Genomic DNA, 18,154 nt, shown 5'->3' with positions numbered 1-18,154 from the left:
AGACCTGTCTTGTTAAAGCATTCCCACCTTTAAAAAGTGTTTGTCTGATGTTTAGTCAAGGCAGGTGTCGTTATAGACATGTGAAGTATTGCACGCTTTTTTGCTCATAGTTAGCATGTTTGTTTAGGAACTAGAGGAGGAGGTTAACATCCACTATGATGAGTTGGTATCTGGAAAGTCATGTGACCAGCTATTGACCAATCAGCTTCAACGCTTACTGATGTGTTTTGATGTCTACTTGGAGACAGAATCCCTCAACAGGATCAGTGAGGGCCCAGCGGAAATAGCAAAAGAAAAGGTCTTCAGCAGAGTCTCAAGGTATGTGGACAGAAGGAATGATGCATGATAGCGGCCTGTTTTCTTTAAGGTGATAACATAGTCATTTAAGATGAATGATATTTTTACCAAGGATAACTGACTTTTTAACAAAGAACATGTATTTATTTCAATAATGTGTGATGCATTTTGAAATGTGAAATTTCAAACTTTAAACCTAGTTTAAGTAATCAGATATTATTGTTTTGTACTTGAAATAAAGTTATAATTATTAATTATTTCTAAAGAAATTTTCAAATTTTGAAATCACCATTTTTAAAGCTGTAAATGCTTTTATTATACCCCCACAAACGAAGTTAAGGGTGGTATAAAGGAGTGAGCTTGTCTGTCTGTCTGTTGGTCGGTCCATATTAAGTGTCCGCTCTCTAATTCAAGTAGTTTTCATACGATCTTCACGAAACTTGATCAGATGTTGTATCTAGATGATGTCTAGGTCAAGTTCGAATATGGGTTATGCCGGGTTAAAAATTAGGTAATGGGGTCACTTAGTGCGTTTTAAACATTGAGCATGTTGTCTGCTCTCTAATTCAAGTAGTTTTCATCCCATCTTCACCAAACTTGGTCAGAAGTTGTATCTAGATGATGTCTAGGCCAAGTGAAACATTGGACATGGCAGGTCAAAAACTAGGTCACGGGGTCACTTAGTGCGTTTTAAACATTGCGCATGGTGTCCGTTCTCTTATTGAAGTAATTTGCATCTGATCTTCACCGCACTTGGTCAGAAGTTGTATCTAGATGATGGGTAGGTCAAGTTTGAACATGGGCCATGCTGGGTCAAAAACTATGTCACAGGGTCACTTAGTGCATTTTAAAAATTGAGCATGGTGTCCACTGTTTTTTTAAGCTCTTCTGGCCGAAGGCCTTAAAAGCTTATGTCATGGTGTTGTTTCTGTCGTCCGTCAATGCATGCGTTAGACTTTTTCTTGTTAACACTAGTAAGTCCACAGTTTCATCCAATTCTTTTCAAACTTGTTCAGTGTCTTTATATTAATGAGGACTCGAACCCTATTGAAAATGTATTACATCAGAGAAAAAAGTCCAGAATTATCTCCCCTTGAATTTGAGAAAATTGTGAAATAAGGCTTGTTTGCGCAATCAAGTCCACAGTTTTCATCCAGTTATTTCCCAACTTGCTCAGTGTCTTTATCTGAATGAGTCAAACCCTATTGAAAATGAGCAATATCGGAGTTATAAGTCCAGAATTATCTCCCCTTGAATTTGAGAAAAAAATGAAAATTCGTTTTTTTTATGTGATAAAGTCCATAATTTTCATCCAATTCTTGGCAACCTTGCAGTTTCTTTGTATCAATAATGACGTCCCTTTGAATATGAGAAAAGTTTGAAATCCCGCTTGTTTACGCAATTAATTCCACAGTTTTCATCCAATTATTTCCAAATTTGCACAGTATCTTTATATCAATGAGGACTTGAACCCAATGAATATGAGCAGTATCGGAGAAATAAGTACACAATAATCTCCCCTTGAATTTGAGAAAATTCTCCTTGTTTGCGCGATTAAGTACACAGTTTCCATCTTATTCTTTCCTAACTTGCACAGTGTTTATAGCAGTAGAGCGATTCAGGCCCTCATGGGCCTCTTGTTTAAGACAACATGCAAAATATTCTGTGTCATTATACCCCCACAAACGCAGTTAAGGGGGGTATATAGGAGTGAGCTTGTCTGTCTGTCGGTCGGTCCGTATTAAGTGTCCGCTCTCTAATTCAAGTAGTTTTCATCCGATCTTCACCAAACTTGTTTTATTTAATGTAATTGTATACATTATTTCTATGAAGATGTTTGTCTGTATTTAAATATAAATGCCAGAATGTTAATTTCAGGGGTCGCCAGAGGTCTAAGCCGTACAAGTTTGATGGCAACACTGGAATATTTTCCCATAGATAGGGGACAACCATTTAGGGTTTTCTCTCACAGTCTGTATTTTCACTGTGACAGAACAACATTCTTTTTTGTATTGTGTTCATTCAGATACATTGAAATAAATTGTGAACTGTTTTGTGTTTTCATTTGTTTGTGGTTTGTTGTCTTTGATATAGGGAAAGATCTATAATCACTAAGGGTACATGGTGCTGCTAAAAAGGGGCAGGCCAGAAACTTGACAAGCCTTGCGACACTTTCTAGTATATTGCTAAATCCAATTAATTTCTTGGTGTAACATTTGCGAATGAGATATTTTAATGTAGTCTTTTCATTTCCATTGACCAAAATATGTTAAATTAAAAAGATTTCACACTTCCTGTGGGCCATGAAGGGGTGGGGGGGCAACAATGAGCAGGTCGCACCACACTACGATGTCGTTTAGATAGAACTAGATTTCAGGTGGAAAGCATTCTTGGTTTACCTTCTGTCAAATTGTCTGTCCATGTTTGAAAATTAATTCTGGGAACAATCAGAAAAAGTTAACAGATCTACATGATGTATACTAACCATAAAATTTTGAATAACGTCAAGCCAACCATAGCATAATTGATTAACTATAGCTAGTGTAACTCGGCCAGAAAAATCCCCTATCACTATGGGGATCGAACCTGGGACCAAATCAGGCTGACACTGCCGCTCCGCTATAAAAGCTAGCTCATATATCAAGGCAGAACAAGTTTTATTTTTTTCCAATCCAGCTTCAGTGGTTTAATTGAATTAACTTTTACATAATGAAAACCCTAAACATGTGTACTGTATTGTTTGACAAACAAATACAAACTGTTATTAGCTACAACTGTTGTCTTAATTTATTTATTTCACAAACTACAAACAGAACATTACATTTGGAAGCTCAATTGACAACTATCGATTTTATATAAATTACTGTGACTAATAACATGTTTTCTTTATTTATTTCACAAACTAAAAACATAACATTACGTTTGGAAGCTCAATTTACAACTGTACGATTAAATATAAATTACTATCACTAAAAACAGTGTTCGATACAATGGTAACCCACAGAATCCATGAAACGATGTCATTATTAATGCTTGAACATTCCCACATCAGTCATGTGCATGTTTAAGTGCCCTGTTCCTGGTATACATTCGATGTCTGTGGAGGAGCGTCCCCCGTTGCTAGTGACTGCATGGCGGCTACTTTCTTGCTGTCTCGATAAAGTTGCATTTTCCTTTTCTCGTCCAGGGTTTGAGAGATTATTTCTTCAGCCGGTCGATTTTCTTTACAATTGTCCATAATATCCCCCGTTGCATTGTTCCGCGTTTCGGTAGTTTCTATAAGCTGCTTTTCATATCCATCTTCACACACTAGCGACTTGTCTTTTAGTTCTACGTTCAGTATGTTTATTAATGCCATTTGTTTTTCCTCAATGAATGGTGCTACTGTTGCTTTGTCTGCAGGAGATTCTTGGTTTCCCATCTCTTTTGCATTGATAGTGGAGGCGTTGCAGCCAAACGACTCATCGGTGTTGTAAGAATTATCTCCGTATGTGTCATCAGAAAAGAATGAAGTGTCAGTTCCAATTGACCTAGAGTACCGATATTCACTTTCGTCTAGGTTATCGATGTACTTATCAGTTTTGTTTGAAACCTCGAGAGCTAAAGCTGCCACAACGCGAGATGTACGGGCCAATGTTTCCGAAACTTGATGAGCCGACTGAGCCTCTGCTACTGCTCTGTTTGCAAACTCGACAGCAAATTTTGCGCGTACATCGGCTTCCCTTGACAACATGCGGGCTTTCTGAACCATAAGTGATATGTCGTTCATGCACTGAAAGATTCCTTCAATGCATTCTATCTGTTCATTTATGCTATCTGGCTCTGCTACTCTGTCCGTCGATTTATTGCATGGAGCATTATGTTTTTCGGAATTCGATTCGGCCATTGTTTTTATTATTTATGACGTCATATTATGACGCATGCGACATATTTAGCTCGCTGTTATATTCGGATACGTGCTATTTAAGTCTTTTATCGGACAAATAATTATGAGCATAAATTAGTCGATATAGTAATATTATCGTTACATGCGTTATGCATAACAGAGGTCACAATGATTCGGAAATCACATTGGAGGGATACGTTCACAGATTTAGATAAATGATAAAAGTAAATATCGGAACTAAATTGATTCAGTAGGGAACGATAATGAAATTTAAGAAGAAAAAATTGGAACCGACCTGGTCTCGAACCACTGACCCTTTAAATAAAAGTCTCGCGTTGAAACCACTGTGCCATCCGTGCTGATATAGTAATTGGTGTATTTCATACTTTATATAAGCCATCCTCGTAACGTCACAAACTATAAAGATAACAACAACTTTCCAAATTATTTAATCGTTTCGCGTTTATATAACGCTTTATAATTTTCAGGTTTTTAAATCGTCAACTATGCATATAATTGATATTTTAGAGCATGGTTAATGTTCCGTAGTCTATTACTGTTGCCTCGCTAATAACTACAACGAAAATGAGCAAATCTACATTTTTTCAAATTTTGTCAATTTACCAAAACGTTAAAATGTCGCTTTATATTTTCAAATACTGAATTACTGAGTCAAACATCTTATTTGACGAAGGTGCGCATACGGAAGTTATTTCGAAGCGACTATCAGATGACCTTATCAGAAAACAAAGAAGCTACCCATGGGCTTCCTTCAGGGACAATGCACAGAATGATAGAGAAATGACATGTCTAAGCTATATTTCAGTAAATTTATACTACATTGTATTTAATAAATGTCAATATAATTACAACAAGACTATTGCCAAGCAATATATGTCCCCTACTGGCTCCACCATTGTCATATTTTTTTATTTGTTGCCATAGTAACCAAAATTTTTGACGTAGGAACAAAATGAAATGACGTGCATAGTGCCCATATTGCCATCTATCCGTGTTTCGAGTTTCATGAAAAAAATTAAAAACTTTAAAAGTTATCGCAGGATCCAGAAAACTGTGACAGACTCACGGATTGACGGACACACAGAGCGCAAACCAGTCGGGGACAATAAACATAAGTCATTTGCCGCCGCAATCGTTCGTTTTCAGTTACACCTAATTAAAAAGGTGTCGCATAGTCAGTCGTGTGATCACCAACGTCAAAAAAGCACAATAAAACATTTATATATTCACCAATTCATCCGTAATTTAGTACGATAAATATAATCGTTTTCCGTAAATGACTACATAACTGGACGCTTCTTCTATCCGTTCACGTCCCACTCTCCTAAGTAACGCTCATTGTGTCATTTTCGTCCTGAAATGGCTTGAAGTCACCCGGGGGTGACTATAAGCCAATTTGTGTCACGCAAGGGTGACTTCAAGCCGATTCATGTCACCCTGGGGTGACTTCAAGCCAACCGGGTGACTCGAATCGGCTTGAAGTCACCCCAGGGTGACATGAATCGGCTTCTAGTCACCCCCGGGTGACTTCAAGCCATTTCAGGTCGACAATGACCCCATGAGCCGTAGTAACTAGCCTGAAGTATCCATCCAATATAACTCTGCCTTTGCACGTGCTCATTGTTGGTTGGCTGTGATATACTAAATTTGCTGAATAAATCACTTAGTAGGTATTGTCCTCGAATACATTAGAGTGTGTTTTGGTGTTGATTAGCAATAATTCAAGAGGCATGGAAATCGCATTCTGATAATTAATCATTAGGTGTCTAATATGTATACTGATTATATTGGTATCTGTTATGTATAACAGCCTTATAGGGGTATTCCACTACGACCCGATTCCCCACGATTTGTCCCGATTTCCAATATTTTGAGGTCGGGGACATTCGTAACTCAATCGGCGAAGGTCATAACTTGTTCGTACCTAGTCGCGGGCGAGTCGTAAACTCCCAAAAAATCGCGGCCAGTTTTTAAACGTGTTTAAAATTTGACCAAGACCTCAAATACTGAATTTAATTGCAGTTGACTCGTAACAGTGTCGTAGTGCGTTCTTGGGCGTCGTAATGGAATCTTAGGTAATTCGTGACTCAATCGGGGAATCGGTGATCACGTGATCTGTCTACGAATCATTTACGACTTTGTCAAGACTCTCAAGAGTTCGAACCCCGATTGAGTTGCGAGCCCGATAAGATTCTCTCGATTTAGTTACGAAACAGTTTCGTTTTTGTAAAGAATTATAAAGAAATAAAATTTGTCCATCATGTTTTGTTGTCGAATAACCCACAGTAAGGAACTACATATGCGTAGGAATTAAATCACGAATGCGGAGCACGAGTGCTTTGATAACACGAATCTATACTCCTTACTGTGGGTTATTCGACAACAAGCCATCATAGAAAAATATTATTTCTATTTTTACACGATTCTGTTTGATTTGCTTCAAGCTTTTGGACGTGAACTATATTTTTCAATACTCCGCCCTTCTTAGTACAAAGTTCACTATTTAGTGACATTGAATTTGACGTCGTTTTCATTCATAAATATTTTGCAAATTACGTCACTTTCATTGAGAACAACACTTATAGAAACTAAATGACGTCACATGTGTTAATTCTTCTGAAAAGCTGACATGCTATAAATGTTTTCTTAATTACATTTCTTAACAAACAAATTCTTAGCAGGCGTGGTCATGCCACTTATCACCAAATATACAATTTGTTGTTTCATTACATTTATATACGTGCTACATTTTTTTACATTTCTTTAAGAGCGGGATTTAAGCACGTGCATTTTACTGCAATATTTTCTTTATTTATTGGGAACTATTTTCGAAACATTAAACTCCGCCTATAATTTATTGCAGAATAACCCACACTTTATTTCCTTCTTTGTCTATAGAAAACAAGTCGCGTGCCGTGTTAGAATCAATATCAGTAGATATTGGCGCCGAACTCATGGGTGCGTTCGGTGAGGTCCTAGCTTAGTCGTGACCGATCTGCATCGTTCGTAGTACAGTCGCAGTAGATTCTTACGCATCGTAGTGAAGTCGCGACCCTATTCACAAGACTTCAACCGAACCCCACGATTCGTCGTAACTCAATCGTACCACTGTCGTAACTGAATCGCAGACTGTCACGAGTCTTCCCGATTCAATAAATGTGAGAAATCGTAGTGAATCGTGGGCTTGTTTTCGTAGTGGAATAGGACCATTAAGTAGAATTCAAAGCAATACATTTTTCACACCAGGTATGCATATCTTTTAACTCCGGAGCTAATCATTACGCATCTGCTATAACTCACACCATTGGTCTAGAATTTAATAACATCTGCTATAACTCACACCATTGGTCTAGAATGTAATAACATCTGCCATAACTCACACCATTGGTCTAGAATGTAATAACATCTGCTATAACTCACACCATTGGTCTAGAATGTAATAACATATGCTATAACTCACACCATTGGTCTAGAATGTAATAACATATGCTAAAGTTACATCACACTGGTAATGCGGATACTTGGATAACGAATGGCACTTCAATAACAGAGAAACAAAAGCCACGCGCGAAATATAAGTTCCTCGGGTTTTTAATGTATATTCTTAATATTAGTTTTTGAGACACGGTACATTGTGGAGTTATAAATGGTATATCCTTTTGTATTATGAAGGAAGAATTAAAAAAAGAATGGTAGATGTTTGCAAAAATATGGGAACATTCCATCGGAAAACAGCACAAACTTGATGATCAGTACACATTTCAACATAATTAAAAGCATACTTTGAAATATTACAATACAGTGTTTGCTATTCCAGCATGTAGAGTAATTACTGTGCTTCAAATACTGAACATTTGATTGCACTCAATGAAATTTGAACGACGAAAGAGCAAATTTTAATACGAAGTATTCGCGATTTTGTAGACACTTCGATTCCTGACAAAGGCACGGTCGTTAATCACGCGCGCGCCACCTCTTTTTTTAGATGCATTAATAAATTAGCCAACGAAACTTCCGAGGTGGCGCTCAGGCCCGGATTGTTTTAAATGTTATTGATAATTTCATAGGGTGATGAGGTTTTATACGTTTCTTCAACATTTCTCGCATTATTTTTAAAATCGGGCAATGTAGTGTGATTCAGCGAAGATTAATTCATCAAAAAATGTACAGAAACATACATGCTAAACTCATTTAAAACGTTAGAGCCTTTATTTATAAGCTGTGGCATGGTGGAGTTTTAAAAAGCATTTCGATAGATAAGTTTTTCTGTGTGACGAGAAAATTTCATCCAATTAAATCGCTAACGGCATCAAACGATTGCGTAACACATATATTAGATGCGTCGTGCACACACATTTTGGCTTGTTGCTGACGGAGTAGATAATTTTGCTTTTTTCCAAAAGAGATGGAGCCAATGCTTAGGAGATTACGCTTATGATAGAAGGTGACGCTAATGCAGGATGTATAAATTAACAGTCGTATCACAATGACATTGTCACATGACTTACATTTGATTGATAATGTTATCTGTTATATTTAATTTATTTTTCAACGTACATACAAAGGCTCAAATCTTTACAGAATATAAACACAATCGATAATAAATAAGATATAGTAAATATGTTACAGATCGTATTTATTATTAAATATAAAACTATATTGTGTTGTGTTGTTTTATTGTTGTACCAATTTCTAAATATCGTTAACTTTAAATGAAAATCACGACTTGTCTATGAGTTCATAACGGTAGTTATTTTAATACTTATTGTACTCGTTGATTAGTTGTTTACTAGTATTCGATTTATTCGTTAAGGTCGTTTTGCTCTAGGTTAGATCATTCTATACATAGATGGTGACGTCACTACGTTATTATCACCTCTATACTTAGACGCATCACGCACCTCCATTTGGAGGCATTTATGACTACGACACAAAGAAGTCCGCGGATGAATGAAGAATTTGCTTTATAAGTAAACTTTCATGTTATGATTTAAAAGTTAAGTATAATTTTGTTCAGTCTTACGGTCTTATGTTTGTATCAATTAAAATTTTCGTAAGTTTTCAACAATTTCGCTCTTTATTCATTTTTTTTAAACTGTACTTTCACTTTCGGTTGTATAACAACATGTATCCTTTATTGACGAAAGTTTGCAATGAAATAGCGTTTTCAAAACCGCTTAAAAAGTTTCAGAAGGTGTGTCTGATGCATGTTATGAATAGACACAATGTCATAGCTATATTGCCGACTAGTATGGGAACAATTTGGTATTTCATGTGGCTCCATTTGCATTGCAAGAGAAGTTCAAATTGACTTGTTCAGTTTGTTAAATTTTGACACCCTAATTATATATTTTTTTATAAGTGCCTGATAGATTTTTTTCTTTAAATAATTGAGATCAATGAAAATTTTAGTAATCGCACAGCATTGATGTTCTATGATGGTCATTTTTTAGTGGAATAGTATGTTACAATAAAACAATTATAACTATTGTATTAATGAATTTAGATTAGGTGTCGTCTTTAAATGGGGTAGTAATTCATTATATGAGATTAGCACATTATATAGTTGAACAATAAATAACACTTTAATGACTTACCATAGTAAAATAAAGTAGCATAGAATATGTTGCAGGTCATAGAATGTAAAACTGAAGTTCAAACTCAGAAGAAGCTTTACAAATATTTTACACTGTCACTGACAACACTGCTGGTTTTCCAAAAAAAATCCTTCCTATCTACCTGCCCTAGTTTTTTGGGGCAAATTTAAATATTTTTAATATCATTGACTTAAATTATTAAAATATCAATGTGTTTTGATTACATTAGCTTATTATATTATTAATAATAAATACTTTGCAAGGAAAGTCCAATTCTGTTTTAATTAGTCTTAATTTGGTTCTAGTAAAATTGAAAATATCAGTGACATCCAAAACATGGCTTATATGCGTATGAATGCATATTTTCTTTGACAGTTACATAGTACCCTATTTAATTGGATTAAAAACAACAAATAACTATAGTTCTACAACCCAGCCCAAGTTGACTCAAACTGAATTAATTCATCAATTGATCCTATTTAATTATATTAAAAACAACATGTGTAAGATTTTGATAATATCCCATGTATTCCTCTAGTATTCCTGTAGTACACCAACATGCACTTACTAATGATTTACATCCCCTCTAAACAGTTTAACAAAAAAAATGAATGATTAATCCAAAGAAAACAACAAACAAGCTGCTTCATATAAAAAGTTAATTACATAAGATTACATAAGCAAAATAATCATTTTGATAATAAATCAAGATTATACTTCAACCAAACCATTATAAATTTATTGTGGGGTGGGGGGGGGGTAATGTAAGCACTAAACTCAATATTGAGTGCATTTGAAAGAGATATAAATGTTTCATGCATTGCTTTTGATGAAGCCCACAAGTCATGGTCCTTTAATGGTAGCTTTCCTATTAGGGAATTTTATACTTATTTTTTACTCTACAATCTAGCTCCTTTGTCATAAAATGAGAAGTTTTAATATCCAACAGGTTTTGTGTTTGAACCTCACAAATTTTATAACACCAAAGTCCCATCATATAATCATCATCACAATCAGCAGCAGCATTATCATATTCATCATCATCATCGTTAGCAGCAGCATCATTGTGTTGTATTATCAGAATTCAATACAAATACAAACACAACCATTACAACTCTTACTACTACTACTACGACTAATTAATTAATTATCTACTACTACAACAAGAACAACAACTACGACTACCGGTACTACTACTGATCTTACTTCTAATACTACTAGTCTTCTCTACTACTACTACTACTACTACTACTACTACTACTACTACTACTACTACTACTACTACTACTACAACAACTACTACTACTACCACCACCACAACCACCACCAGTACTACTACTACTACTACTACTTGGTACACCAGAACTTGTTGTCCATGGAGACGATAATGAGAACTCCCAGAGTATTGATCGAACCCACGTCCAGCGGACATCATTCTCTACACCATAGCGACCATGAATTAATATTTGACGCCATGTACAACATAATTCACCTTATTACAAAAAACATGGAATTCACAAAATGACTGAAAATGCTTTAAAATAAATGCAAATTTTAAATTTGAAACAAAACAACCTAAGCAATACATAATAAGAAACACTACTATATTGAAACACTGATACCATGAACATTATAGGGTGTAACACCTTATGTACATGTACCAGACCTTTTATGTACTACCGGTACTTTGAAACTTTCCGTACCACCTACATAAAATATAGGTGTTATTGTCCATACATTCATAGCAGTCCTAATGAATTAAGGTCATTCTCTAAACATGATTAAAGTCTAAAGAAGGAAAATATTTGATTTTTTTACAGTTTGAACATTAAGGTCATTCTCTCTTCTCTTCAAAGTATCACATTTCAATTATACAATATAATACAAACATTTTAGACTTTATAATCCTTAGTAAGGATAAGATAAGAGACAAATGAATTTTTATAATTTACTTCAATTTCAGGTAAGACTAATAAATCATTTATTAAGTACTACATGTACTTGGGCTAATAAATTAAACTAAGACACTCAGTGACACTAAGACAATCTGACAAAATATAAAATCTATGGCCAATATAGATCTATAAGTCTAAATTCATAAATACTATCACACAAAATACATTTCATCAATAACACACATTCATATTAAATTAGTTATCTCTTTATATTATAAATATGGTACATAAAGTGTCAGATAGTGGTACATAAAGTGTCATTACATAAACGGACTGGTACGTAATGTGTGACATTCAACATTTTAAAAATCAGTTAACAATATATGGACTTCATTGTTTTGCATATACGCAATCAAAGCATACATGTATTTATTAAAAATTAAAACACACTGTTCATGGCTGTATCTTTTTATTTATACATGCATCAACTATTCTGGTTATTAATACATTTTTCAAATTATATATAAACAAGAGCATCACATTATGGGTGCCAAGCTAGGCTGCGGTGCAGTTTTGAATAAATGAAATTTATTAAAAGAATTTTTAGAGGTTAGTGACCTTGACCTTTGACCGAGTGACCCCAAAATGGGTGTGGTGTGTAGAAATCATCAAGGTGCATATACATGTGAGGTTTCAATGTTATAGGTGGAAGCACTTTGATTTTAGAGCCGATGTAAAGGTTTTAGCACGACGCGGACGTCTGACGACGAGCTGTCTATGACAATACCTAGGGTTTTCCCCCAAAACAGCCGAGCTAAAATTGAGCGCCATTAGTCCAAATTTTTGACGCTCTTAAATATTAAGCTACTTTTTATATGGGTAATATTTAAAGCAAAGAATTTAGCCCATATAAAAAGTATCTCTAAATTCTTTGCGCGTCTTATAAATAAGACTAGAGCACCATATAAATTAAATGGAAAACATACAACATTATGTCAAGAAAAATAAAGCTGTAAAAATCTCACCTGCTCGTCTTTGATGTTGCAATAAGCACATTCAGCATTTTCAGTATCTACTAAATAAATATATGAAAGTGCCAAATGTCCAAGATACCATGACGTCCTCCTCAAAATGTTAGATCCTTTGAACTCCATTTATTTTATCCCTGATTAATCCTCTCACACATGAGGCCTACATGTAAGATTCCTTGTAATGTTCACAGCGTTTATTTTAAATCGTTTACGTTCTCAAATTTCAGCAGGTATTTAATTATAAATATTTATTTAAGATTTTGATTTATTTACTATTTCGAAGATACAGTCTAAAAACGTGTTTAGTTAGTCTAAGTTACGTGTTTAGTGATTCTTACAAACAATAGACTGACATGAAAAGTGGCTCCTTTTGAAGCACAAACTGCATCCATGTATATATTACAGCTGGCCCGGTTTGATGGGGCCTGTTTTTGATAATAATTAATTACCATTTTTCACTTCCGTGTTTATTATGTTTACCAACGCCATGATGGAAAAAAGTCCGTTTCCCACAATGCTTAGCGCGCATTCACACAGGTCAGTAAGACCGGTGTGACACAATGAGGTTAGATAGGTTCAGCTCATCTAATCCATACAGTTGCACGTTTATAATTTGTCTAATACTCAGATCACTCATCCCTTTTCCCGTGCACTGATATGTTTAATGTCGATCTCGTGAATCGTATGATTGCTAAAGTCATTCGATTCTTTACATTCAAAGAGGATACATCTCTTTGTTGTATATTAATGATATTTATTACCATTAATAAATATATTACAGGTAACTATGTTTTAGTATTTTAACAATGTTTCGTTGTTAAATTGTATTTTGTATTGTGTGTATTGTTAGTATTGTTTGTATTTTAAGGATCACCGTCGGATCATGCATTACTTGTATTTGTGTATTGCTATATTTATATAGATTCGTTTCTTTACATTCAAAGAGTATACATCTCTTTGTTGTATATTAATGATATTTATTACCATTAATAAATATATTACAGCCAAACGAGTTTATCCTCCACGATAGGACCTCACGGAAACCCACCGGCAACAAATATATTAGTGATCAAATCAATTAAGAAGTCACCAACATGAATAAAACAAATGGTACGATATATACCAAATTTGTAATACTCAATTGTTGATTTCCGTTATCTATTCGCTTAAAAGGATATTAAGTGCGCTCCGTTAACATTAGAACGAACAACCTAAGAGCATTCAGCGCTTTGATTACTTCAAAGCCGTACCAATTCTATTTATAAACATTTAAGTAACCAATCGAAATATTCCAATAGCGCACACCTTCGACTTTGTATATCGACCTTGACATGTATTTATGTTAAATAACAGCGGGTTATAATGCATTGTGTCACACCGGTCTTACTGACCTGTGTGAATGCGCGCTAAGCATTGTGGGAAACGGACTTTTTTCCATCATGGCGTTGGTAAACATAATAAACACGGAAGTGAAAAATGGTAATTAATTATTATCAAAAACAGGCCCCATCAAACCGGGCCAGCTGAAATATATACATGGATGCAGTTTGTGCTTCAAAAGGAGCCACTTTTCATGTCAGTCTATTGTTTGTAAGAATTACCTAACACGTAACTTAGACTAACTAAACACGTTGCAAGACTGTAATCTGTATCTTCGAAATAGTAAATAAATCAAAATCATTAATAAATATTTATAATTAAATACCTGCTGAAATTTGAGGACATAAACGATTTAAAATAAACGCTGTGAACATTACAAGGAATCTTACATGTAGGCCTCATGTGTGAAAGGATTAATCAGGGATAAAATAAATGGAGTTCAAAGGATCTAACATTTTGAGGAGGAAGTCATGGTATCTTGGACATTTGGCACTTTCATATATTTATTTAGTAGATACTGAAAATGCTGAATGTGCTAATTGCAACATCAAAGACGAGCAGGTGAGATTTTTACAGCTTTATTTTTCTTGACATAAAGTCGTATGTTTTCCATTTAATTTATATGGCGCTCTAGTCTTATTTATAAGACGCGCAAAGAATTTAGAGATACTTTTTATATGGGCTAAATTCTTTGCTCCAAATATTACCCATATAAAAAGTAGCTTAATATTTAAGAGCGTCAAAAATTTGGACTAATGGCGCTCAATTTTAGCTCTGCTGTTTTCGGGGAAAACCCTAGGTATTGTCATAGCTCGTCGTCAGATGTCCGCGTCGTGCTAAAACCTTTACATCGGCTCTAAAATCAAAGTGCTTCCACCTATAACATTGAAACCTCACATGTATATGCACCGTGATGATTTCTACACACCACACCCATTTTGGGGTCACTCGGTCAAAGGTCACTAACCTCTAAAAAATTCTTTTAATAAATTTCATTTATTCAAAACTGCACCGCAGCCTAGCTTGGCACCCATAATGTGGTGCTCTTGTTTATATATAATTTTAAAAATGTATTAATAACCAGAATAGTTTATGCATGTATAAATAAAAAGATACAGCCATGAACAGAGTGTTTTAATTTTTAATAAATATGCTTTGATTGCGTATATGCAAAACGATGAAGTCCATATATTGTTAACTGATTTTTAAAATGTTGAATGTCACACATTACGTACCAGTCCGTTTATATACCGAAACTTTATGTACCACTATCTGACAGTTTATGTACCATATTTATAATATAAAGAGATAACTAATTTAATATGAATGTGTGTTATTGATGAAATGTATTTTGTGTGATAGTATTTATGAATTTAGACTTATATATTTGCGATAGATTTTATATTTTGTCTGATTGTCTACTCTAAGTGTCACTGAGTGTCTTAGTTTAATTTATTAGCCCAAGTACATGTAGTACTTAATAAATGATTTATTAGTCTTACCTGAAATTGAAGTAAATTATAAAAATTCATTTGTCTCTTATCTTATCCTGACTAAGGATTATAAAGTCTAAAATGTTTGTATTATATTGTATAATTGAAATATGATACTTTGAAGAGAAGAGAGAATGACCTTAATGTTCAAACTGTAAAAAAAATCAAAATTATTTCCTTCTTTAGACTTTAATCATGTTTAGAGAATGACCATAATTCATCAGGACTGCTATGAATGAATGGACAGTAACACCTATATTTTATGTAGGTGGTACATAAAGTTTCAAAGTACCGGTAGTACATTAAAGGTCTGGTACATGTACATAAGGTGTTACACCCTAAAATGTTCATGGTATCAGTGTTTCAATAATGTAGTGTTTCTTATTATGTATTGCTTAGGTTGTTTTGTTTCAAATTTCAAATTTGCATTTATTTTAAAGCATTTTCAGTCACTTTGTGAATTCCATGTTTTTTGTAATAAGGTTAATTATGTTGTACATGGTGTCAAATATTAATTCATGGTCGCTATGGTGTAGAGAATGATGTCCGCTGGGCGTGGGTTCGATCAATACTCTGGGAGTTCTCCTTATCATCTCCATGGACAACAAGTTCTGGTGTACCAAGTAGTAGTAGTAGTAGTAGTAGTAGTAGTGGTGGTGGTGGTGGTGGTGGTGGTGGCAGTAGTAGTAGTAGTAGTAGTAGTAGTAGAAGTAGTAGTAGTAGTAGTAGAAGTAGTAGTAGTAGTAGTTGTAGTAGTAGTAGTAGTAGTAGTAGTAGACTAGTAGTAGTAGAAGTAAGATCAGTAGTAGTAGTCGTAGTTGTTGTTCTTGTTGTAGTAGTAGATAATTAATTAATTAGTAGTAGTAGTAGTAAGAGTTGTAATGGTTGTGTTTGTATTTGTATTGAATTCTGATAATACAACACAATGATGCTGCTGCTAACAATGATGATGATGAATATGATAATGCTGCTGCTGATTGTGATGATGATTATATGATGGGACTTTGGTCTTATAAAATTTGTGAGGTTCAAACACAAAACCTGTTGGATAATAAAACTTCTCATTTTATGACAAAAGAGCTAGATTGTAGAGTAAAAAATAAGTATAAAATTCGCTAATAGGAAAGCTACCATTAAAGGACCATGATTTGTGGGCTTCATCAAAAGCAATACATGAAACAGTTATATCTCTTTCAAATGCACTCAATATTGCTGTTCCAATTGATATGCTCAGAAATGCTTCTGGATGGGCATACACCAATGAGTACTTTCCTTCAGTTATTTCCTCTAAAGACACATTAACAACACTGTCGCCCTTAGCAGGAATTCCGGACGCCCCCCCAAGATGTTCCCTCACCAGACATTTCCCCCATTTTAGTTTTAGTGCTTACATTACCCCCCTCCTCACAATAAATTTATAATGGTTTGGTTGAAGTAAAATCTTGATTTATTATCAAAATGATTTTTTTGCTTATGTAATCTTATGTAATTAACTTTTTATATGAAGCAGCTTGTTTGTTGTTTTCTTTGGATTAATCATTCATTATTTTTGTTAAACTGTTTAAGGAGTGCATGACGATGTAAATCATTAGTAAGACGTGCATGTTGGTGTACTAGAGGAATACTAGAGGAATACATGAGATATTCTCAAAATCTTACACATGTTGTTTTTAATATAATTAAATAGGATCAATTGATGAATTAATTCAGTTTGAGTCAACTTGGGCTGGGTTGTAGAACTATAGTTATTTGTTGTTTTTAATCCAATTAAATAGGGTACTATGTAACTGTCAAAGAAAATATGCATTCATATGCATATAAGCCAAGTTTTGGATGTCACTGATATTTTCAATTTTACTAGTACCTAATTAAGACTAATTAAAACAGAATTGGACTTTCCTTGCAAAGTATTTATTAGTAATAATAAAATAAGCTAATGTAATCAAAACATATTGATATTTTAATAATTTAACTCAATGATATTAATAATATTTAAATTTGCCCCAAAAAACTAGGGCAGGTAGATAGGAAGGATTTTTTTTTTGGAAAACCAACAGTGTTGTCAGTGTAAAATATTTGTAAACCTTCTTCAATTTCAGTTTCACATTTTATGACCTGCAACACATTCTATGCTACTTTATTTTACTATGGTAAGTCATTAAAGTGTTATTTATTTTTCAACTATATAATGTGCTAATCTCATATAATGAATTACTACCCCATTTAAAGATGACACCTAATCTAAATTCATTAATACACTAGTTATAATTGTTTTATTGTAACATACTATTCCACTAAAAAATGACCATCATAGAACATCAATGCTGTGCTTTTACTAAAATTTTCATTGATCTCAATTATTTAAAGAAAAAAATCTATCAAGCACTTATAAAAAATATATAATTAGGGTGTCAAAATTTAACAAACTGAACAAGTCAATTTGAACTTCTCTTGCAATGCAAATGGAGCCACTTGAAATACCAAATTGTTCCCATACTAGTCGGCAATATAGCTATGACATTGTGTGTATTCATAACATGCATCAGACACACCT

At 34.1% G+C, this 18,154-nt stretch overlaps 1 protein-coding gene across 1 annotated transcript in view; it reads left to right on the top strand.

The window, feature by feature from the left end:
- Positions 1–2,350, top strand: part of LOC127846561 (THO complex subunit 5 homolog) — a 31,692-nt gene extending 29,342 nt beyond the window's left edge. The window contains 2 exon segments of the mRNA XM_052377995.1: positions 128–318; positions 2,176–2,350. Coding sequence (XP_052233955.1) covers positions 128–318; positions 2,176–2,239 — 255 coding nt within the window. The 3' untranslated portion in view covers positions 2,240–2,350.
- Positions 2,351–18,154: the final 15,804 nt, after the last annotated feature.

The sequence above is a fragment of the Dreissena polymorpha genome, chromosome 1, assembly GCF_020536995.1.
Source record: "Dreissena polymorpha isolate Duluth1 chromosome 1, UMN_Dpol_1.0, whole genome shotgun sequence".
NCBI lineage: Eukaryota > Metazoa > Mollusca > Bivalvia > Myida > Dreissenidae > Dreissena > Dreissena polymorpha.
The sequence above is the reverse complement of the archived record's forward strand: the minus strand, read 5'-3'. Positions and strand labels throughout refer to the sequence as shown.